General features: G+C 36.6%; 2 protein-coding genes and 2 pseudogenes across 2 annotated transcripts; 1 reads left to right on the top strand and 3 right to left on the bottom strand.

The window, feature by feature from the left end:
- LOC120215916 (WD repeat-containing protein WRAP73-like) lies at positions 1-3,782 on the bottom strand. Its single transcript, XM_039213443.1, has 6 exons — positions 3,490-3,782; positions 2,396-2,884; positions 1,691-1,912; positions 1,548-1,617; positions 1,232-1,339; positions 1-522 (listed from the first exon to the last, which is right to left on the bottom strand). Exons 1-6 carry the CDS (start codon positions 3,604-3,606, stop codon positions 155-157), a joined length of 1,374 nt encoding a protein of 457 aa, XP_039069374.1. The 5' UTR covers positions 3,607-3,782; the 3' UTR covers positions 1-154.
- A 4,862-nt stretch (positions 3,783-8,644) lies between these two features.
- LOC120215753 lies at positions 8,645-9,437 on the top strand (annotated as a pseudogene).
- Positions 9,438-14,956: 5,519 nt separating this feature from the next.
- LOC120215867 (putative kinase-like protein TMKL1) lies at positions 14,957-16,119 on the bottom strand. The gene is made up of 2 exons (XM_039213398.1): positions 15,621-16,119; positions 14,957-15,546 (listed from the first exon to the last, which is right to left on the bottom strand). The coding sequence occupies exons 1-2, from the start codon at positions 16,087-16,089 to the stop codon at positions 14,957-14,959; spliced, it is 1,059 nt and encodes a 352-aa protein (XP_039069329.1). The 5' UTR covers positions 16,090-16,119.
- Positions 16,120-17,586: 1,467 nt separating this feature from the next.
- LOC120215752 lies at positions 17,587-21,056 on the bottom strand (annotated as a pseudogene).
- Between the last annotated feature and the right edge of the window lie 2,012 nt (positions 21,057-23,068).

Below are 23,068 nucleotides of genomic sequence, written 5' to 3'. Positions count from 1 at the left end.
TAGCTCGATAACACTGCCATTGATGTCTCAGATACACAAAAACATAGTACAACAGTGAGAGAGGGGAGAGAGTCAGGTAGAAACTAAGGATGCCTATTTATATTTCTGTTCCTCTAGATAACATCAAGCAAACAAATTAAAAGAGAAATCTGCTTCACTCGTCTGAGCTGTAGTCACTAGATTCCGGCAGCAGAGGCACGGCGGCACAGCAGAATGAGTCCTTGTCTTTGAGGAGAAGACAGCTCCCATCTGAATTCCATTTCAAATCGGTTATGGAAAACTGTGGTAGTGGATTATTTACACAGTATGCACCCGAAGGGGTCCACATATACAAATGAGAGCTGCCGGTGCATAGAACAAGGCGAGTGCATATCGGATCCCAACCTGCTGCACGAATAGGATCCTTTTGCACCAAGATGGCAGCTAATTCCAAATGGCGTATGTCCCAAATCCAGAGTGCAGTCGGCATGCTATCGTTGCGAGTACAGATATATTGGCTATCATTGCTCCATGAAAGAAGCCCTAGAATAAAATTTGTTTGGTTAGAAACAGCATTAAAGGGAGGAAAATCAAAGTTGATTCGATCAACTCATTCTACTTGATTTATTAAGAAGCCTTAAATACGAGTGTCCTTAACGCATGATTGATCCCTAGAAAAAGTAACTTGAAACCAAATCATCATATCCATTAAGAATACATTTTCTAACGTCCTAATATGGCATCGGCAATGATAATTGAAACTGACAGTTAAGTGGTGGTCTTGTATCAAGTTGCACCTCTCCACCTATGGTCAATTCGCTTTTAGGTTAGTTGCTTAACATGAAGACAAACCCAATGTGTTATGTTCTTCCTGCCAAATTCCATGTAAGGTTGTCTACGTGTAGACCTCTGCTGCTGAATTGCAAATGAGGTGGAGTGCCGAGTGCTCTTATCCCATACTTATTACGTGTTAAGTTTAATATGGTCTTGCCACTCATTAGAGATTGGTTTTAAGTTGCATGCTACAGGCTGATCACTATAATGGTAGGTATAATGTAGAAAGGATACTGATTGTTTCCAACATCAACAATATTTTTTGGAAAAAAATGAAATATACTGTAAGAGAGTTATGTTAATATTCGAAGTAAAAAAGCATTCTCAATTCTTTGTACTTGGATTTTGTGTCACTTGAATATACAGTACGAAAAGCATAGAACTTTTAGTCAATCTACATCAGTTTGGTAAGACTTACCAATTCCTTGTTTAGGGTTAGGTTTATCTGCAGGAGGCTTCTGGAAAGGCAGAGTAATGGGTACTTCCATAACCTCATATCTAACCTTGAAGTGTCCTTCTGGAGCATCTGCCAGTGGGGCACATGAACTGAATTAAATAACGACAGGAAAGCCACGCAGGCAAAAATATTTAAGTTCAAGAAATTGTATAAAAATACACAAATCACTCGGGTTCTAGACAGTTGAACACAATTTGACAACAAGGTCTAGTATCCAGCATTACATCAAATGAAAGAAAAGTCAACAATCAGAGATATAGAATCTCATTAACCTTACCAGAGCCTCCCAAAAAATCATCGTCCAAACATAATTCAGACATATCAAGTTGCAATGGCTCATCCACCTCCTGCCATTATAAGAAACAAATTTAATAGATGCTTCTCACAGATTGAATCATCATAAAAAGGAAAACAGCTTACCTTGAAAACAGCAGCAGAACAAGGAGCACGAACAGTTGATAGGTGCATAAACTCTGCAAAAGTTTTCCAAGTAAGGTGATTTAGAACTCGCAGCATCTGATCATAACTACCCACGGCAAGAAACTGGCCACAGGGAGACCATGAAACACTTTTAACTCCCAATCCACTTTCATATGCTTGATACTTGAAGAGACACCTTCCATCTGGAGAATATATTAGAACCTGTATCAAATTAAATAAGAGCATTGGACACTTTAATATTTCCAATTATATCAGTTCAACAGAGAAAGTTATTGGACACCAAATAAAATGCTACTTTTATGTTTGTAAAACCATAAACATAACTATGTAATAATAGATGGCTAATTATAAAAACAATTTTCAGGGCCATGTAATTGTATATTTGAATATATCTTACACACGATACCGTCTACACCAGGATGGGGGAAAACACACAACAACAACAACATAGAAAAAGCTCTAGTTTATCTTACATTTTATCTTAGCTTGCAAAGTTTAGCACCCTTGGCTCATAGTGCTAGGCATGAAGCAGATCAATCAAGTAAGAAAAGCAAAGGCTTTTGAGACGTTAAAAATGAATAAGATCCTTATAATTATCATGTTACCTAAAGTTTATAAAAGAAAGGAAGAGTTCTTCCAAATAAAAATTTGATATAACAACTAAGAATCAAAAAGTTCACATACTTTGTATTCAAGAGGCGAATCCCATATCACTATCGCACTGTCATCCGGTGACCACTGAATATCAGTCATATCCAATGTGTCAACAGCGAAAACACCCATTATCTCCCAATTGTGACAGGACAACAGATTTATATAGTCCTTACAATCCCGCCTTGTGCAAATAGCAGCAAACTTTCCATCTTTGGTAAATGAAACTCCTTTAGAAGCATGCTTCGGCCATTGAACATGAACACAGGCTGTGTTCACCAAGGACCAAACAGTTAATCGCAGCTGAAACTCCGAGGTGGTCAGTATGTGACGACTATCCGGGCTCCATCTTGCATAAGCGATACCAGCAGGACCTTCATCTATTTTGCATGTCCATTCGGGTTGGGTGAGTGACCACGCCTGTATCATCGGTCTTTTATGGAGACCACAAAGAATGTACTCAGAATCAAGTGCCCATTCAATATAGCTTATCTTATCCAAGCAAGAAAACAACTGCACAACCTGCATCAATTCGAATAGAAAATAAGCATTACCATTTAGCAACACAAGAAATGAATGCTGTGAACCTCAAAAATGACCTTTGCATCCATATTCAAATGCTTCAATATGTTCGTACATCAAAGATATGAGCTCAAATACAGAAGATCAATTTGCAAGAGTTTTCAATTGAGAGGAAGTGTTCTAATGCTAAAAGATAAAATTGTAGTCAAAATAGTTTGTCATCTCACAGTACACATTAAACACTTTACAATTCTCAATGAGTCAGAGAGACAGAGCAAACGATAAATCTATTAGCTTGGTCTAAAGACTGTAGCAATACAAAGCAAAGAGGAAAAATTACTAAGCAAATCTAACTAAAATGTTGTCTAACTAGTACAAGGAGATCTAGAAACTTAAATGAAGTCGATCTGCATATGTAAAATTTGAATCTGACATACAATTCATTAAAAAAAACCAAATCAAAACAAACCCAAATATAAAAGGGGGAAAAGAAAGAAAATTGCATTTTCACATGTCATTCCTTTACTTCCTCGCATTTCATCAGCAGGCAAAGAGAGCAAATGAATTGGAAATTAGAGAAAAAGAAATAAAAAAAAATATTATACCTTAAAGGAGAGTGTATCACGAATCACAAGACGGTAATCGACAGCGGCCGCGATGTAACGAGCATTCGGTGAAAAACAGCAAGGACCTGAGTGTTTATAAGCTTCGGTGAACTCCATTTTTATGTTCTTTTATATAAAAAAGAAGAAACAGGGTAACCAAAAGAGAGCTTTTTTTCCAGAATTAAAATGAATGAAATTCAATGAAGACGAAATCCAGACATCGTTGGGTTTTCCATCCCAGAAAAAGGGGAAATTTCAGTCAAGAGAGGTTTAAAATTTGAAGTAGATGCCTCTCTTTTTACTTTTCTTTCAGCCAACGAGCACAAACATCAAGACAAAATTATTTTGATTAAATTATAAATTCCATCACTAAACGTTACTCCCAGTCCTATTTTGGTCACTAATATTTATTTTTTTTAATTTAACCATTCAATTTTAACATTATTCTCGTTTTATTCATTCCAACGTTAAATCTTCTACGATATGATGATATAGATAGCTGAAAAACACTAAAATGATCATCTTTTTAAATTTCAATAAAAATCATCAAAATAATATTAATTTAAATTATTATAAAAATTAAAAATTAAAAATTATATTTTTTCTTCTATCCGATCAATTCAAATCTCAATGATCACATCAGTCAATATTTGTACCGTCATCACTAATGATTAACGACTCTAGAATTTTTAATTAAATTTATTTTGTTTTAACGAATATAATTAAATATTTGTTTAATAAAAATATCTTAAATTCTATAAATTTAAAGTTAGACATTTCAAATTTTTATTCTCTAATATTTGATAATTTTATCCAAATATTACCTAAAAATATTTAAAAAAATCAATTTAACACTCTTTTTCGAATATATACTAAACTAACATTCTAATAGAATTGCACAAAAGCGCGCATGAAATGAACCTTTTAAACGAACGTTTCATGAAATAAATCTTTTAAACGTGCGTTTCAAGAGAATGTTTTTCAAGGATTTTGATGATACGGCGTTACACTTGAAAAACTCTTTTGCAAGGGATGAGCCTTCCACTAAAAATAAATTTATAACATAAATTTAATACACCGAAGGAGTATTATAGTTTTAGTCCTACTATTTTAAAAATTTTAAATTTAGTATTTTACTTTTAACTTTTAATATAATTTAAAATAAAAGGTTAACTGAATGACATCTAATTTGTTCTAATATATAGAGAATATGTAATTTATTATACTTAAATATACTATTTTCTTCTATTTGTTGGAATTATGTTATACTTAAATATACTATTTTCTTCTAGTTGTGGGTGACATAATTCTTTTATTGATATTCAATAAAAAGATAAAAATTACGTGAAAATCTACTTTACATTTTCTATTTTCCGAAGATTAATTTTATAATTGAATTCTAAGTATTTAGTTAAAGGCTGTGAAAAGACATGTATCATTTATTAGAAGACGTTAAAAACCGGACATTGTTCTTATGAACAATTATAATCGAATATAGAGAAAATAACCTCAGTGATCGAAAATACTTTATAATATATGATTTTAACTAATCTTTTTTGAATTTGTCAAACCTTTTTTGAATTTGTCAAAATGACCAACAAATTCGCAACGCGAACTTCAATTTCGCAACTCAGTTTCTAATTTCGCAACGCAAATATGTAAATCGCATTGCGATTTTTCAAATTCGCGTCGCGAATCTGTAAATCGCAACACAAAATTCAAATTCTCAACGCGATAGTCAAATTCGCAACACAAAAGTCAAATTCGCAACACAAAAGTCAAATTCGCAACGCGAATTTGTAAATCGTAACACAGAAGTCAAATTCGCAACGCGATAGTCAAATTCACAACACAAAAGTCAAATTCGCAACTGAATTTCAAATTCGCAACTAGATTTTCGAATTCGCAACATGAATTTAATTTCGCAATAGGTTTTAGTTTCGCAACACAAATATTTTGGGTATATAACAACGCAGCAGAAACAACTTATAACCTAAATCCCTAAATCGCAACTCATTCTATCTTCATCTATCACTCTCTCCGACGACATTCGTTCCTATATCCAACGACATCCTTCCCCATCTCTAATTTTTTTTACATAATTTTATTCCTATATAATTTTTCAATGATTTCTCTCCCAAATTATCAACTATCAACTTAATAAAGGTATGTTTTTCTCTAAGTTAGTGATGATATCTAGTTTATAGCTCGTTTGTTTAGTAAATTAATTTATAATTTGTAGAATGAAATCATCTAATGTTGATCATGTTTGGATAGATTTGTGTTTTGGAGGGTCATGGGAGAATGTTCATGGTGTTTTACAATATGTGCCTTTACCCATGAATCTTCAACTAAAACTGTCATTAAAAAGTTAACTTATGAAACTCTAATGTTAAGTGTTGCAAAGAAATTGAATTTAAAGCCTCTAAGTGGATTTAGGCTATCTTATCAGAGAAAATGTAAAGTTTATTTGTTAACCGACAATGAAGATGTTGAACGATGCATTGCTTACATTAGTGTTTCGCAAGAAGATGATGTTACATTGTATGTTGTTGAACCTAGAAGTAGTGAAGTTGGGTCAGTAGCGGGTAGTAATCAACTAAGTTCTTCAACCCCAGTTTATGGTGCTCACAATGTACAACGTTGTTATCAACCTCAAAATTTAATGGTGTACCAGGCTACTTCATCGTGTCTGAAGCGTAGACCAGTGATTAAGTAAAACTCCTCTTGCCCAAAACAAGTATACGCTGGTACCGGAGGAAAATGAAACTATATCTCTTCATCACCACGTTGTATCCTCTCGGGTAGATCGTTAGTCATGGTCTGAAGAAACAAATGTGTCAACATAGCATCTCCACCCGTATGTTGTACTTTCAGCCATGGCCCAAGCAAGTATCCTCAAACAATTTTCTTTGTAGAGGTGTAAGCGTCGACGCAATTTTAGTGACTAGGCTTAATTTATTCCTTAAGGTCAAAGCAGCCGAAAAAAATTTCTACAAAAACAATAAACATACCAAGTTAGATATACAAAAAACTAAAAATTATACACTATAAACAGACATGATATTAAACAGTGAAAACAAAGCCAAATATGTTTCAAACTAGCACGGTATTCACATGCTGTCATTATTCCATCATAGTTCACAAAATGCATCAAATAACATTCCAGAAGTAAGTACTTATATAAACATTTAAAAGGATAACATATAGGTTTAGTGCAGGTTCAAAGACAACATAAAGAGTAGTAGTTTATTCTTGAAACTTAAATTAGCAACATTGTGAAGTTAGTATTTGTCTTTGTTTTGTCTTTTTGTTGAAGTAATGCAATTCATTCAAGTTTCAATTTACAGAATAAGAGTAGTTTCTGAAACTTAAATTCGCAACGCGAAAATGAAAATCGCGTTGTGATTTTCATTTTCGCATTGCGATTTTAGTGTTGCGTTTTCATTTTCGTGTTGTGAATTTAAGTTTCAAAAACTATTCTTCTGCAAATTGAAACTTGAATGAATTGCATTTCTTCAACAAAAAGACAAAACAAAGACAAATACTAACTTCACAGGGTTAAAGACTAAACAGTTTAGCAGTATTGGCAGCAACCGAATGAATTTACTGAGCAATCTCAGTGAAATGGTTAATCTTTATATATATTGAAATTACCAGTAAATTTATCATCAATATAAGAAAAATCTAATAATAATACAAAAATTTCAAAATAAAAATAATAGATTAAAAAACTAACCATCGGTGGTTGATTTTCCATTTCTGTCTGTGAATGGTTGTGAGAGTTGCTCTGAGAGATGGAGATAGACGAATTTCACCGGAGATGGGGACGGATTTCGTCAGAGATGGGGACGGATGTCACCGTAGAGAGTGAGAGATGGAGATGAGACTGAGTTGTGATTTAAGGTTTTAAGTTATGATTTGCGATAATACTGTTTACATTTGTGTTACGAAATTAATATTGTGTTTCGCGTTACGAATTTGACTTTTGTGTTACGAATTTAACTATCGCATTACAAATTTAATTTTTGTGTTGCGATTTACAAATTACGCGTTTCGTGAAATATGATTCTCAATTGGAACTTCAAATCTTAAGAAAATTTATCTCTTGAAACACGTTTTTCACGCTGACATGCCACGTCAACAATGACTCTCCCTTGAAACGTGTTTGTATACACTTTTGTTAGAAATGATGTTTATTTGATATATATATTAGAAAAATATATTAAAATGATATTTTTTTTAAAATTTTTTGGGTGATATTTAAATAAAATTTCCATAATATTTGTAGTTTGCTATTATATAGATACCAAATAAAAATATGTTACTCTCTATTTAAGGGTCTTTCTACCATTGAAATTTTCAAGTAGATGCTAAGATCCCCATAGATACAATTTTTTCTTTTCAAGAAACAAGTACCGGTTTGTTTCTCAATGGGTAAACTAGATATTCAATACCTAAACTATCAAAATTATCAAAATTATCAAAATTATCAAAATTATCAAAATTATCAAAATTATCAAAATTATCAAAACTATCAAAACTATCAGATTTGTTTCATTTTAATACTTAAACTTTCATTTGTTTTAAAACATACCAAACATTTATTTTTTGTTTCGTTTTAATACCTCGCCTTAAAAACTTAATAGGTGAGTTGTACGTGACACCTTTACTGTGGGCAAGTTGTATCATTCAACTATCTTCTCACTTTTATTTTTGTTACTAAAGTTTATTTTTTAATTTAATTACTTAACTTTCAGATTATTCCTAATTTAATCACTTTAACTTTCAAATTTATTTTTTTGTTTTAATTATATATTAATAAAATAATAAAAATGTCACTTCAAAAAAATTATTAATATAATAAATTAGAGTGATTAAAATAGGAGTAATTTGAAGTTGAGTGGCTAAATTAAAAGACATTAAACATTAGTGACCAAAATTGAAGTGAGTAGATAGTTGAGTGATGAATTATATAATTTACCCATGACAAACTGCAATGGTTTACATTAGGTATCGTTTTGAAACAAATGAAAGTTTAAGTACTAAAACAAAAAACACTGATAATTAAGTACAAAATATGTAGTTTACCCTTTTTTTAATATAGCTGAGACATAGGAAAGTGCGGAGCAAGCTGGAAAGAACAAATAAACAAATGACCGATCAAAGTTACGGTAACTTATTGTGCAATGGTACTACAATCTATTACATATACAATCCTACTACAAAAGCATTACACTATACTTCCAACACTTGGTTGTTCGAGGAACAACGCTTTTGTTGTCAGTTTAGCTTTTGATCCTTCGAAATCACCTCATTACAAAGTAATTTGCATTACGAATTCCGACTCTGATTTGCCGGATCATTACCGGATGAAGATTTACTCGTCGACAACTGCCCCCTGGACTCCTGGAGTCCTTGGGGTCATCCATTTGTAGCACCATGTAATGCGCATTCAATAATGATGTTTTGTCGTTGAAGAAGAGCAAATGAGAGATATCCTAATGTCTTCTGTCCGACGAAGACGGTATTTCGGAGAATACGGAGGCCATTTGCATCTTGTTGAATTGTATGGTTCGGACAATTTACTGTTTGATGTGTTGGAGATGGAGAGAGACAATTCCGGGTGGTTTGTGAGGTACCGAGTCGATCTAAATCCTTTTGCAGCATCGTTTCCTGAGATGGTTAGGGGCTATGTCGATCCAACAGACTTGCAATTTTATGAATTTTAGATACTCTTTGTTGATGGTGAAGAAACTAATGAGGGCTCATTTATGGAACTGCATTAGCCTAACAAAGCCATAAGGCATAATTTCAAGGACAATAGCTTTAGCAAGCTTCATGATTTTGCTCAAGTCCGTTCTACAACTGAACTTGTGGGAGATAATTCATTGGAATTTGTATGTTTTGATGCTCATCAATTCATTCAGAACTCTTCTTGTGCATGACTGTCTTTATGCTGGAAAATTCTTAAAATTTGCTTCAAAATTCTATGACAGATGAAATTTGAGTACAAAATTGTTACATGTATAAACTTTCAGCTAATCCGGAAATCACCAATAGTAACTGATAGGCATAGCCTAGCTTTATTCCTGCATTCACCTGGTCTTAGAAGCACTTCCACAAGATGAAACATCTTTTGCATTATGCGGCCTTCGTGTCACTGAATCGGATCAGATCTTATTTCGTCACCGAGATGATTTGATGATAAGAAAATCCTGTTTTCCAACAAACCAATCAGGAATTCTATGATCCTCGTTGGATACTTGAAAGATGACCATTGTTGATTCCCGGGATTACCATACTCTAGCTATTCCCATATAAATGAACTGTTGCGGAAGACGGCTATCGGATAGAGCAAAAACGCAACTGATAATTTGAGAAAATAAAAATTAAAGATAAAAGAGACACAAAATTTATGTGAAAAACCCCTAAATAATATAGGGTAAAAACCACGGGCAATGGTAGAAGAATTTCGCTATGAGAAAATAAGAATTACAACTTCCCTCGATCTACCAAGGAGAAAACAATGATAATTCTCTCTTGATAAAAAAGAGAAAACAACTCTCAAGAAACTCTCTAAATTCTCTCTAGTATTGGAAGAAAGCTAGAATGCTTTGGGATGATTTTGAAGCTAAATGAGCTAGGGTATTTATAGTTGAAGCTTAAGTACTAATTTGTAAATACTCTAAATTATAATGGCTAAAATTGAGGTTCTACCATTGTTGAAAAATCAACAATTGTGTACTGCTTTTTGACAATTGTATTCGGTGGATTAATTAAATCCAACTTTCCACCGAAAGTTGGTTTAATTTTCAACAATCTCCCACTTGAAGATTTGATTGAAACAATCATATCTTCACACCATTCTTTCTACCTTGTACCATCATGTTTCTTACGTTTCTGACAGGCCACAAAAGGATCGACACCAAGTAAATTTATCGGTATTGATCGCCTTCGTCATGAAATCTGCTATGTTGTCTTTGGTATATAGCTTCTGTATATCTACCGTCCATTCTTCCACCTTTTCACGAATGAAATGGTACTGAACTCGTATGTGTTTTGTCCTTGAATGAAATACTGGATTCCTTGCTAGATGCAAGGTGCTTTGACTGTTACAAAATATAGAGGCATACTCTTGATTATGCCCAAGCTCCTCTAATAGCATCTTCAACCAAATTGCTTCTTTACTGGCTTGTGTAGCTGCTACATATTCTGCTTCTGTTGTGGATGTAGCCACAACTGATTGCAATTTTGAAACCCAGCTTACAGCTCCACCAGCAACTTTAAACACATATCATGTAGTAGATTTACTTTTATCCAAATCCCCAGTCAGAATCAACATGCCCATTGATAAGTAAATTTGATCCTCCGTAACATAATGTAACATTTGAGGTCCCTTTGATGTATCTCAGGATCCTCTTTACTGTATTCCAATGCTCTTTGCCCGGATTAGCCATGTACCACTGCTTGTGCAATGTCTGGTCTTGTGCATATCATAGCGAACATTAAACTTCCCACTGCTGATGCATATGGTACTCGAGACATCTCCATCCTCTCTTCTTCACTGCTATGACTCATACTGGAAGATAATTTGAAGTTAATAGGAAGAGGGGTAGAAATTGGCTTATAATCTTACATGTTGAATCGTGACAAGATCTTCTTCAAGTAATTCTTTTGTGAAAGCGAAATCTTCCTATTACTTCCATCTCGGTGAATTTGCATCCCTAGAATCTTGTTTGCTGATCCCAAGTCATTCATTTCAAATTCCCTAGCCAGTTGTTCCTTCAATTATTCAATATGATCTTTGTTGGGTCGTACAACCAACATGTCATCCACATACAACAACAATATAACAAAATCGTTATCACCAGACCTCTTGAAATAAGCACAAGAGTCTGCATTAAGTCTGTTGTATCCAAGGCAAATAATGAAGGAATCAAATCTCTTATACCAACACCTCGGCGCCTGCTTTAGACCATACAAATATTTGTTCAACCTGCAAACCAAGTTCTTCTTTTCTTTTTCTTCAAAACCTTCAGGCTGGAGTATATAAATCTCTTCTTCAAGATTTCCATAAAAAAAACATTTTAACATCTAGCTGCTCTAGATGTAAGTTTAATGTAGCACACATTGCCAAGACTAGTCGAACTGTTGTTAGTTGAACCACAGGAGAAAAAATTTCATTGAAATCAATACCTTCTTTTTTAGCATATCCTTTGACCACCAGTCTTGCACGATACCTCTCCACTTGATCGTCACCATTTCGCTTGATTTTGAAGACCCATTTGTTACCAATTGACTTCCTTCCTTGTGGTAGTGGCACAAGGTCCCATGTATTATTTTTATGAAGGGCTTCGATTTCTTCTTGCATCGCCATCATCCACAGTGAAGCATCTGAGCTGTTTATTGCCTCTTGGTATGTTGATGGCTCACCGTCCTCTGTTAAAAGGCAATATGCAACATTTCCTTCAATAACATAATCTGAGTTCCAATTGGGACGTCTTCTCACAAGATCTGATTGACGAGTTGTTAGAGCTTCAGAACTCTCTAGTTTTTGTTCATCATGTACTGGTTCTGCTTCAGAATAATCTCCTTGTTCAACCTTTTTTTCCACATGTATCTGTGTAGTCTCTGACTTTTCAGCGCTATCATCATCTTTTTTTCTTTGTAGCTTATCTTCTATAAAGATAACATCCCTGTTGATGACTACTTTGTGGGCAGTGGGATCCCACAAGCGATACCCCTTGACTCCATCAGCATACCCCAAAAATTTGTATTTCCTGGATTTTGGATCCAGCTTTGAGATTTCTTGGGAGTTGTACATCACGTACACAATACTCTCAAATATATGGAGGTTTGAATAATCAGTTGGTTTACTATGTCTTCAACTCTATTGCAGTTGATGGAGCTCGATTCACCAAATAACAGGCGGTATTGACTGCTTCTGCCCAGAATGATTTTCTAGGCCTGCATCCCTTAACATTGCTCTTGTTCTTTCTAACAAGGTTCTGTTCATCCGCTCTACAACTCCATTTCGTTGAGGAGTGTTCGATACTGTGAACTGTCTTTTAATGTATTCTTTCCTGCAAAAGTCATCAAATTCTTCGTTTGTGTATTCTCCTCCATTATCTGTTCTGAAACACTTGATCTTATTTCCATAATCAAGTTCTACCCGCGCTTTGAAGTTTTTGAAAGTTGAAAACACATCTGACTTCTTCTTAATAGGGTACACCCAGCATCTCCTAGAGTAGTCATCAATAAATGAGACAAAATATTTTGCTCCACCTAGGGATGTAACTGGTGCTTGCCATACGTCAGAGTGAACCAACTCTAGAACACGTTTTCCTCTAGAATTTGATTTGTTGAATTTCAACCGGTGCTGCTTACTTGTTATGCAATGGCCACACAAAGGAAGTGTTACCTTTGTTAAGCCTGGAAGTAGGTTTTACTCCATAAGGACTTTCATTCCTTGTTCTGATTCTGACATGTGTCCAAGTTTCTGATGCCATAGCATTGTCGAATCTGAACTACATGAGGCAACAGAGGCTTATGCTTCTACCAAAGTCTCTCCCTTCAGTATGTACAAGTTTGTTGCTATCTTTTCACCTTTCAGCACCACAAGCGCTCCACGGAACACCTTCATGATTCCTTTCCGTGTTGCAATCTTGCTTGCATTATTATCCAATAATCCGTAGGATAATAAATTTTTCTTCAGGCCTTTCACGTGCCGCACATCTCGAACAACTATAATTGTTCCATCATACATCTTCAATTTGATGGTTCACACGCCAATGATCTCTAAGGCATGATCATTGCAACTATACACAGATCCTCCTGAGACAGGTTCATAATGATGGAACCATTCTGTTCTTGAGGTCATGTGATATGTTGCTCCCGAATCGATGAGCCATATATCTGCAAATCTTTTTCTGCCTTCCACGGTGGTTGACGCTTCACAACATAGATCATCTCTATCATCTGAAGTGTTTGCGGTATTGCCTTGTGTGTTGGAGTTTTTATTTATACTCCAACAATCCTTCTTCAAGTGACCCTTCTTTCCACAATTGTAGCACTTTAAATTCTTCTTGCTCCTCGACTTCGATCTACCATGTTTGTGACTGCTACTTTGGCCACGTTCTATTGATCTCCCTCTCATCGTTGTCAATGCTTCTGCTTGTTGCAGATTTACTTGTCTATCTTCCTTGTTCTTGCGTCGATTTTCTTATTGTAGAACAGCAGCTGTAACGTCATCGAAGACTAGACTAGTGACATTACTATTTGTCAAGTTGATGATGAGTTGATCATACGAATCCGGTAGACTTTGAAGTAGAAGTTCAGCACGTTCTTGTTCTCCTATTTTACAGCTTAAGGATGTAAGCTGAGAAAATAAGGTATTCAGTGTATTTAAGTGCTTCGTCACTGAAGTAGATTCTGCATACGGAAAGTGTACAATTTTCTCTTAAGGAAAATTTTATTGTGCATCGATGTGGTCTCGTACAATTCGGTGAGATGATCCCATATCTCCTTAGTTGTCTTATTCTCCTCGATGCTTGACAATATTTTTATCTGTTAATGCTAGATGAAAGTTTGCCATAGCATTCCCGTCCATTTCGATCAATTTGTTTTCATCTGTGAAATCCACCGGCCTTTCACTGATAGCTGGTAGACAACCGTCTTTCCTCAGGATGGCCTTCATCTTCAATTTTCACAATAAGAAATTTCTCCCATTGAATTTTTCAATATCAAATTTCGTTGCCATAGCTTCTTTTACGGATAACTCCCACTATTTCACTATCGTGAATAGTTCTCTAGAACATTCAAAGAATGGGTAATAACTTCTTACTTTCTTATGTTGGAGGATCCACCTTTTGGTGGCAACCACAAAGACAATAAGCAGATATTACATACTCTAATCTGACTCTGATACCAATTGTTACGGAAGACGGCTATCGGATAGAGCAAAAATGCAATAATTTAAGAAAATAAAAATTGAAGATAAAAGAGACACAAAATTTACGTGGAAAACCCTTAAATAATATAGGGTAAAAACCACGGGCAACGGTAGAAGAATTTCACTATGAGAAACTAGTAATTACAACTTTTCTCGATTTACCAAAGAGAAAACAATGATAATTCTCTCTTGATAAAAAAGAGAAAACAACTCTCAAGAAACTCTCTAAATTCTCTCTAGTATTGGAAGAAAGCTAGAATGCTTTGGGATGATTTTGAAGCTAAATGAGCTAGGGTATTTATAGTTAAAGCTTAAGGACTAATTTATAAATACCCTAAATTATAATGACTAAAATTGAGGTTCTACCATTATTGAAAAATCAACAATTGTGTACTGCTTTTTGACAATTGTAATCGGTGGATTAATTAAATCCAACTTTCCACCGAAAGTTGGTTTAATTTTCAACATGAACTACTACCGATGCCACTCTTCAGCAAAATGCACCGATTCCTACTAGCCGATTTCTTCGAGCTTCGCCAGCACTTGTCTGATATTCGGTCTAAGACAAGGAGAATGAGAACAACAAGCCATGGCAAGCTGAAAGAACTTAAAAATAGATTCTTCAGTAACTTGATTTCCCTGATCATAATTGTTACTCATAAGTAGGTCCGGATGGTACAGATCGCTGATTCTATGACCAAGAACAGCGTTCTGCATGAAGTTCGGCAGATAAAAATCCTCATCCGGGGTAGGCTTTTCGTTCATCAGTTCCTTCCCCGAAAGTTGTTCGAGAAAGATCACCCTGAGACTATATATATCAGTCTCGGGACTTGCACCCCTCATTTTGATGAGCTCAGGAGCTTTATGGCCATCGGCTGCTGAAGCTTCAAGTACTTCTTGACCAGAAGTAGGATTCAAGAGTAAGTATATACCGAAATTGGAGAGATACGGCTGGTAATTTCGATCCAAAAGCACGTTCTTAGACTTAAGATTTCCATGGATTATTGGCTTTTGCAACCCTGTATGTAGGTGATCTAATCCTCTCACCATGCCAATGGAAATCTTGTAAATTACTGACCATCTATGGGACTCCATATTACCATCTGCACAAACAAACAGTCCAACTTCAAAATCTTAAACATTCAAACTCATCAAACATAAACAACATGAACCTTACCTTTGATTAACTGAGCCAAATTGCCCTGCCAATAAAAAGGATGAACAAGAAGCTTCTCTCCTCTAGGTCCAGCATAAAATCCTAACAGAGGCACCATATTGGGATGTCTAATGCACCCCAACAGCCGAACCACATCGAAGAACTCTTCAGCTCTCAAGGCACACACCGGCCTCAAGAACCGAAGCAATCTGACCGAGCTGCTCCTCTGGAACAAGGCCTTATATAAGGTCCCATAGCTGGACTTGCCGATCACTTCACCGGGAGCATCCAGAATGTCGCAAACGGTGAGGTCTTCCCCGCCGATGAAAGTGAAGATATCCTCCATTTCTGACTCATCATATTTCTTCTCTTTGCTTTCTATGTCGCCCAGCTGGTCATCTCTCGCTGCCATCTTTCGGCAAAAGAAGATGACAAGTACGAGAATGAACATGAAAGCTATTGAAGATAACGAAACAATGAGTCCTAACATGTTGGTGTTTTTTGCTTCACGAAAATTGTCGGTTCTTTTTATGGTTTCTATCTTCATTTTATTTTGAAATACAAAAAATCTCATAAATGTTTTCAATATGTAAAAGATATAAACATGAAAAAAAAATAAGGTCTTTTATTCTAATTTTTCAATGCTTATCGAGTAGTTTTAGAGATAAAAAATATTATTTTTTTTCTAGAAGTTTTGGGTTTGAATAGTCGCGCAAACAAGATGTGTGCTATCAATAGGTTAATAAAATTCTGAGTAGACAATATCTTATAATCATCCTAGATTATTCAAAAAAATTATATATTTATTATAACTTTTTACTTTTAAAAATGAACAAGGATAAGAAGAATAAACGTGTGTTGCAAAATTCTAAATTTTGGAAACATATTTTTTTTCTTTACATTTTCTTCATAAAATCAATCCTAGAATGATTTTATGCCACTGGTGGTCCATCTACTATCATGGGGATGCGCAATTATTGACATCCCTGACGAATAGAGTTGTAAACTAGTCACGTCATTAATTCCATTCAGTTGAAGTCATCAATTAATTAAAGTTAATTATATGTATATATATAAGTTTAATTAATATAAAAATTTTATATTGAGTAATGTTGAATAATAAAAAGTATTTTAATTTTGTTTAAGTAAATTTTAAGTTTTGTCCCCGAACGTCAATAAAAACAAAAGATGATAATTATAGTTTGATTGCCTTGTGAGTCACTTTAATCAAAATTTGCACTCTAAGCATTAGAGTGTATAATTCATCAGCAGCATATCAATGATTAGAAAAGCAATAAATCTATTCACTCTTTTGATGGTTTTACAATTAATGTAATTACACTTCAATGATAATTATCATCTACAAGTTAATTATTTTAATCTTTAAGTATTTATTATCATCCATAGTTCATGAAGAAATTATAATTGATATATATATATATATATATATATATATATATATATATATATATATATACACATTTTGATATTTGTCTGATGAACAGCACAATCTCACATGAACTCTCATTTTAAATAAAAGGAGGGAAAGAAAGGGAATTTAGCTGTTTAAATTTCAATTTTTGGAATGTGGAAATGTCACATGCAAATTGGAAAATCCAAAGTTTATAATTAGATTTGAAGACTAGATGGAATATATATTACTTCGTTGTTTCTGAATTTAATATTAGATTAAAGTCAGTGTATTCATATAATGTGATTTGATTGAAAATGAAAATAGATTGGTTTAATAGTACTTAAGGCCCTCAAAATTTAAATAAAAAACAATGTGATCCCTTAATTTATTTTGTATTGCGGCCCTTAAACTTACTTTTGTCAACAATTAAATAACTTCTGAGCTTGTGTAATGGTTAAACGTTGGAAAATACAGGATTTATTATGAAGTAAAATTCAGAGTATAATGTACAGTGGTGGTTCACATTTATACATAACTATACCATTTCCTTGTAACATGACAGCTTTAGGAATAAGTGTGTATATGATCAATAACTAAACTCAACTTTGTAAAATACAAAACGGTGTTGGTAGAAAGAGAACTACTCTACTCCTTTGATGATGAAACCATGTTTCCTTTGTACCCTAAAACTTCGGGACCAGACGCGAATAAGCAAATAAGGCCTCTAAATACTTGCGCTGAAAGCTTATGTGCTTGAAAAAGCTCCCCATCCAGATTCCATACACTCTCGTTGACGATCGAAGTGAACGTAAATGCCGGGGTCCGGAAATAACATATAAAATGGGTTCAATAACTTCCGGGGACTGGGAAGATAAGATACGACAAGAAGATATACCTTATGATGTTCCACGAAGTCAAAATTTAGGGGGTTTCCGCCTTTCTTCGCTAGTTGCGTAAGGTGCCTGTATATATTGATCAAGATCCATTACTGAAAATGGTTTTCTCAAGGATGAAGAACTATGCAGAAACAATACGAAAAAAAGATCTCGAATCGAAAGAAGAGTGAATGTGCCATATTACCAGAGATATAATGCATGAGGGCAGTCTTTAATTAATAGAAGATGAAGGAATCCATCTGAAAGGTGTGCATCAGCCACCAAACCATCAGGTGCGCTTTCATTTCGGTTTGACATAATGGCAGCTCCAACGCTAAGAAAACGCCCTTTAGATTTCAACCATTTTGTTTCTTGTGCACTTGAATAAGGTGTTGCAGGCGTGCTCTTTGCGGAAGAATAAACTGGCTTTGTATTACACACATTGCAATTGGCTCGACAAATAATTCTTTCAGAATTTTTTCGTTTCAAGCTCCGTGCTTTGCTAAGCATCCTACTTCCATCTGATATTGAACTATCTTTTTCAGATTCAACTTCCAGGTATCCTACTTCGACTTAATATGACCTTCATGAAGAAAAAAGGTTAACACGACTTAGCACGATCAGCTAACTATCGAATAGTAATGATGCATTCTACAGAGACATGCCCTAGGGAAGGGAAACCTCAATCATTCTGAACTGCAGACTTAACTGCAGCTTTTCTGTAACTATAAATTGAATGACATTGCTACCAAAACATTATTTATCCACGAACTCATTAAGTTTATATGACGAGAAATATACCTGTGTTTCAAAAACACTTTGGTTCCCGCATAATCATAACGTTTTGGGCCCATCCAGCGGTAATTTTCACTCTCCGTTATGACATCTCCATAAAATCCATACCTGATAAATTTCACTGATGAGTTGCAAAGTGACAATGTGGACAACTGTTTGGGTGACAAAAGAACATGAGCACACTAAACGCCTTTCAATTAGCAAATATGCACGCATTCGATAACATTCGAGACGGGATATTTATTTGCTAACACTCACACAGGTCCATGGCATTAGTTATAATAAAAAACTACCCAGCAAAAGAATCCGCGTAGCGTACACGAGGTTCGATCTTCGAGATAGATGTAGTTTTCCATCTTACAACTTGAGCAACATCAAGGCACTCAAAGCTGTTCTACTGGTGGGTAAGGAAACTGGTGGTTTATATGAAGTTGTGATGCAGGGGGATCCGAGACAGATGATGTTGAGCTGTCAGATTGCACGTTGATGGCGCTGAGATACCATGAGTTGGCAGATCAGCGCAAAGGCGGGAATTGATTGTGACATGTTCCTCATTGGGGTTGTTTTGAGTATGTTTCAGTCTTTTGGTCATAACTTTGGCTACAGGTGTCAGAATCGCGCATAAGACTCCAATCCGGAAAGCTCTTTTCGACGCGCACGCTCTCCACATGAGCAATGCTCCATGTGGCCTTTTTTTCAACCTCAAATTCTGCCGTTTTCCCCTCCGAATCACTAGATTTAGTTATTTTTTACTATTTATAGTAATATTTCGATTGTTAATTAGGAAGTCAATTTAAATCCGATTTAGGCTGGATTTTTGGGAGATTGCTTATTTTATTTCGAATTTCAATTTAGAGTGATTTTCGGGATTTTGCTATTTTTGGCAAAATTCGAATAAAGACGATTTTTTTGCTATAACAGTCCGGCTTGTGGACTGCTTTTTGGCATTGTTTGATTTTATAATATTTTATTAAACCCTAGAGACTTTTTTTCTCTGGTTTTTGGGCGAATTTTCTCTTGTGAATCGTCTGTCGGAACTAGCCTACAGGATAATCACTATTCTGTCTGGCGTCAGTTGGTATCAGAGCTTCAACATCTTCTTGAGAAATTTCACCAGTTTCAATGGCTGGAGGTCGTGGTCGTGGTCGTCGTGAGCAGGTTCCAAATGAGGAAGCCCAACGCCGTGATCGCAGCGTTCAGGATGTGATGATTGCGGATTTACAGAGGCAAGTCGCAGAATTAACCCAGCGCCTGGCGGCGCAGGATTTCGAGGATCGTGAGGCCTCTGATCACGATACCAATTCCACTTTCGAAAACCCATAACACAATCGCGCAGGATTCCGGGGCACAGGATTCCGGGAGCACCGTGGTCGGGAGGAGCGTCATGGAGACCTCGGTTTTCGGGTCGATCTCCCTGAGTTTTCTGGTACATTACAGGCCGAGGGATTCGTGGATTGGATTAATGAAGTGGAGCGTATTTTTGAATATAAGGAAGTCCCCGATCGTGTGAAAGTGAAACTGATCGCCATCAAACTCAAGGGCAGAGCATCTGCGTGGTGGGAACAGTTACGACGTTCACGAGAAAGACAGGGCAAAGCCAAGATCACTAATTGGGAGAAGATGAAAAAGAAGATGAAGGGCCACTTCCTTCCCTTCGGCTACACACAAACCTTATTTCAGCGACTTCATGCGTTGAGGCAGGGCGCGCGATCAGTCGATGATTACACGGAGGAGTTTTACCAATTGGTCGCCCGGAACGATTTATCTGAGACGGAGGAGCAGATGGTGGCGCGATATTTGGGGGGTTTACGCCAGCCCTTGCAAGATGTCCTCAGCCTTCATTCATTGTGGAGTGTTTCGGAAGCATACCAGCGTGCACTTGTTGTTGAAAAACAGCAAAACAGGAGACCAGTGATCAGGAGCGATCACAACAGTCGACCAGTTCGCCCTCAAGAGTCCCGTCCTGCTCAGCAGCCACCGCAGGGTAATTCTAACCCTACTATTAGATGTTTTCGTTGTGGTGAACAAGGGCATAGGGCGACTGATTGCAGGAAGCCTGCTAGTCAAAAGGGCAAAAATTTGTTGATTGAGGAAAACGTGGAAGACGAGACTGAGGAGATTGGCGAACCCGTGTATGACGATGATGAGACTGATGATGTGCTGTATGGAGATGGTCATGAGACTCTGGTCGTTCGCAAGAGTCTACTTACCCCCAAGGGCGATTCAGGGGACGATTGGTTGAGAACCAATATTTTCCACACGACTTGCACAGTTGCAGATAAAGTCTGCAAAATGATCATTGACAGCGGCAGTTGTGAGAATGTAGTGTCCGAGGAGGTTGTCCAGAAATTGCAGTTGAAGACAAACCGTCATCTTAAGCCATACAAGTTGTCATGGCTAAATAAAGACAGTGAGGTAACAGTTGATAGGCGATGCCTCGTGTCTTTTTCAATTGGTAGAAAATATTTTGATAATGCCTGGTGTGATGTTGTGTCTATGGATGCGTGTCATATATTGTTGGGTCGACCTTGGCAGTATGATCGCAGTGTCATTCATGATGGACGGAAGAATACATATTCCCTTAGCATCAAGGGAAAAAAAGATTGTGTTGGCACCCCGGCGGGAAGGACTTACTCTTACCCCAGTAACCCATAATACTAATCTGCTTTCTATGTCCAAGTTTTTAGATGAGATTGAGCATGGCGGCGTGGTCTATGCCTTCCTACCTTGCGAGAACAATGCAGTAGACGTGGATACAGATTTACTAGTAGAGGTGCAGCGGCTGCTAGCAGAATTCTCTAACTTGATGCTAGAGGATCTTCCTCCTGGACTACCACCTATGAGGGATATTCAGCATCAAATTGACCTTGTTCCTGGGTCAAGTTTTCCAAATCGACCAGCATATCGCCTCAGTCCCAAGGAGGCCGAAGAGTTGCAGCGACAGGTGGAAGAGTTGTTGGAGAGGGGCTATATCCGAGAGAGTATGAGCCCATGTGCAGTCCCTTCTCTGTTAGTGCCAAATAAAGATGGTTCTTTGCGTATGTGTGTTGACAGCCGAGCGATCAACAGAATTACAGTGAAGTACCGGTTTCCAATTCCCCGTCTAGATGATATGTTGGATCAGCTATCTGGTTCTAAGATCTTCTCAAAAATTGACCTTAAGAGCGGTTACCACCAAATCAGAATAAGGCCTGGAGATGAGTGGAAGACGGCGTTTAAAACGCCACAAGGGTTGTATGAGTGGATGGTCATGCCTTTTGGGTTATCCAATGCGCCCAGTACATTCATGAGATTTATGCATCAGGTCTTGCGGCCTTTTATGGGGGAAATTTGTTGTAGTTTACTTCGATGATATCCTCGTTTATAGTCCGACATGGACTTCACACTTCGATCACCTCCGTGCTGTTTTTGAGATGCTGAAAACGGAGTGCTTGTTTGTCAATCAAAAGAAGTGTTCTTTCTTCACTACTTCTATGACTTTTCTTGGTTTTGTTGTGTCTACTGATGGTGTTCATGCAGATCAGTCAAAGATAGATGCAGTCTTGGAGTGGCCCAGACCAAGAACCTTACATGACATCCGAAGTTTCCATGGCTTGGCGTCTTTTTTACCGTCGATTCATTAGAAATTTCAGTACTCTGATCGCACCTATCACAGAGTGCCTCAAGGGGCGTGATTTCCAGTGGTCTGAGGAGGCAGAGGCCAATTTTCAACTGGTCAAGCAGAAGATGACCGAGGCTCCAGTTTTGGCACTTCCAGATTTTGACAAAGTGTTCGAGGTAAATTGTGATGCATCTGGCGTTGGCATTGGTGGTGTTCTGAGTCAGGCAGGTCGTCCGGTTGCTTTTTTCAGTGAGAAGCTATCGGGATCAAAGAAAAATTATTCCACTTATGATCTGGAGTTCTATGGCATAGTTCAGTCCCTGAAGCATTGGCGTCACTACCTAGTACAGAAGGAGTTTATTCTGTTTACCGATCATGAGGCCTTGAAGTACATCAATGGCCAACACAAGCTGAGTAGACGTCATGCCAAGTGGGTAGCATACTTGCAAGAATTCACTTTTACGCTGAGGCACCAAGCAGGGAGTTTGAACCGCGTCGCAGATGCCCTGAGCCGTCGTACCTTACTTCTCACCACCATGAGTACTAAAGTTGTAGGATTTGAGACGTTCACAGATATGTATGCAGCTGATCCTTCCTTTGGAAGGATATTTCAGGAGGTAACTGAGGGTCACCGTCATGATTTTGTTTTGCATAATGGGTATCTGTTTCGTGGATTACAATTGTGCATTCCAGATTGTTCATTGAGGCAGCAAATTATAAGTGAACTCCATAATGAGGGACACTTTGGCCGAGATAAGACATTGGCCCTTATCTCTTCTGAATT

This window comes from Hibiscus syriacus, unplaced genomic scaffold (genome assembly GCF_006381635.1).
Source record: "Hibiscus syriacus cultivar Baekdansim isolate YM2019G1 unplaced genomic scaffold, ASM638163v2 tig00110156_pilon, whole genome shotgun sequence".
In the NCBI taxonomy this organism is placed as follows: domain Eukaryota; kingdom Viridiplantae; phylum Streptophyta; class Magnoliopsida; order Malvales; family Malvaceae; genus Hibiscus; species Hibiscus syriacus.
The sequence above is the reverse complement of the archived record's forward strand: the minus strand, read 5'-3'. Positions and strand labels throughout refer to the sequence as shown.

Bases quoted from the DNA above. Each gene is read 5' to 3' on its own strand.
- LOC120215916 (XM_039213443.1), bottom strand. From the start codon at position 3,606: ATGGAGTTCACCGAAGCTTATAAACACTCAGGTCCTTGCTGTTTTTCA. The intron at 1,913-2,395 runs GTATGTGAACTT...AATTTGATACAG, and splicing joins ATTCGCCTCTTGAATACAAA to GTTCTAATATATTCTCCAGA. The intron at 1,618-1,690 runs GTAAGCTGTTTT...TTATAATGGCAG, and splicing joins GTTCTGCTGCTGTTTTCAAG to GAGGTGGATGAGCCATTGCA.
- LOC120215867 (XM_039213398.1), bottom strand. From the start codon at position 16,089: ATGTTAGGACTCATTGTTTCGTTATCTTCAATAGCTTTCATGTTCATT. The intron at 15,547-15,620 runs GTAAGGTTCATG...TTGTTTGTGCAG, and splicing joins TTTGGCTCAGTTAATCAAAG to ATGGTAATATGGAGTCCCAT.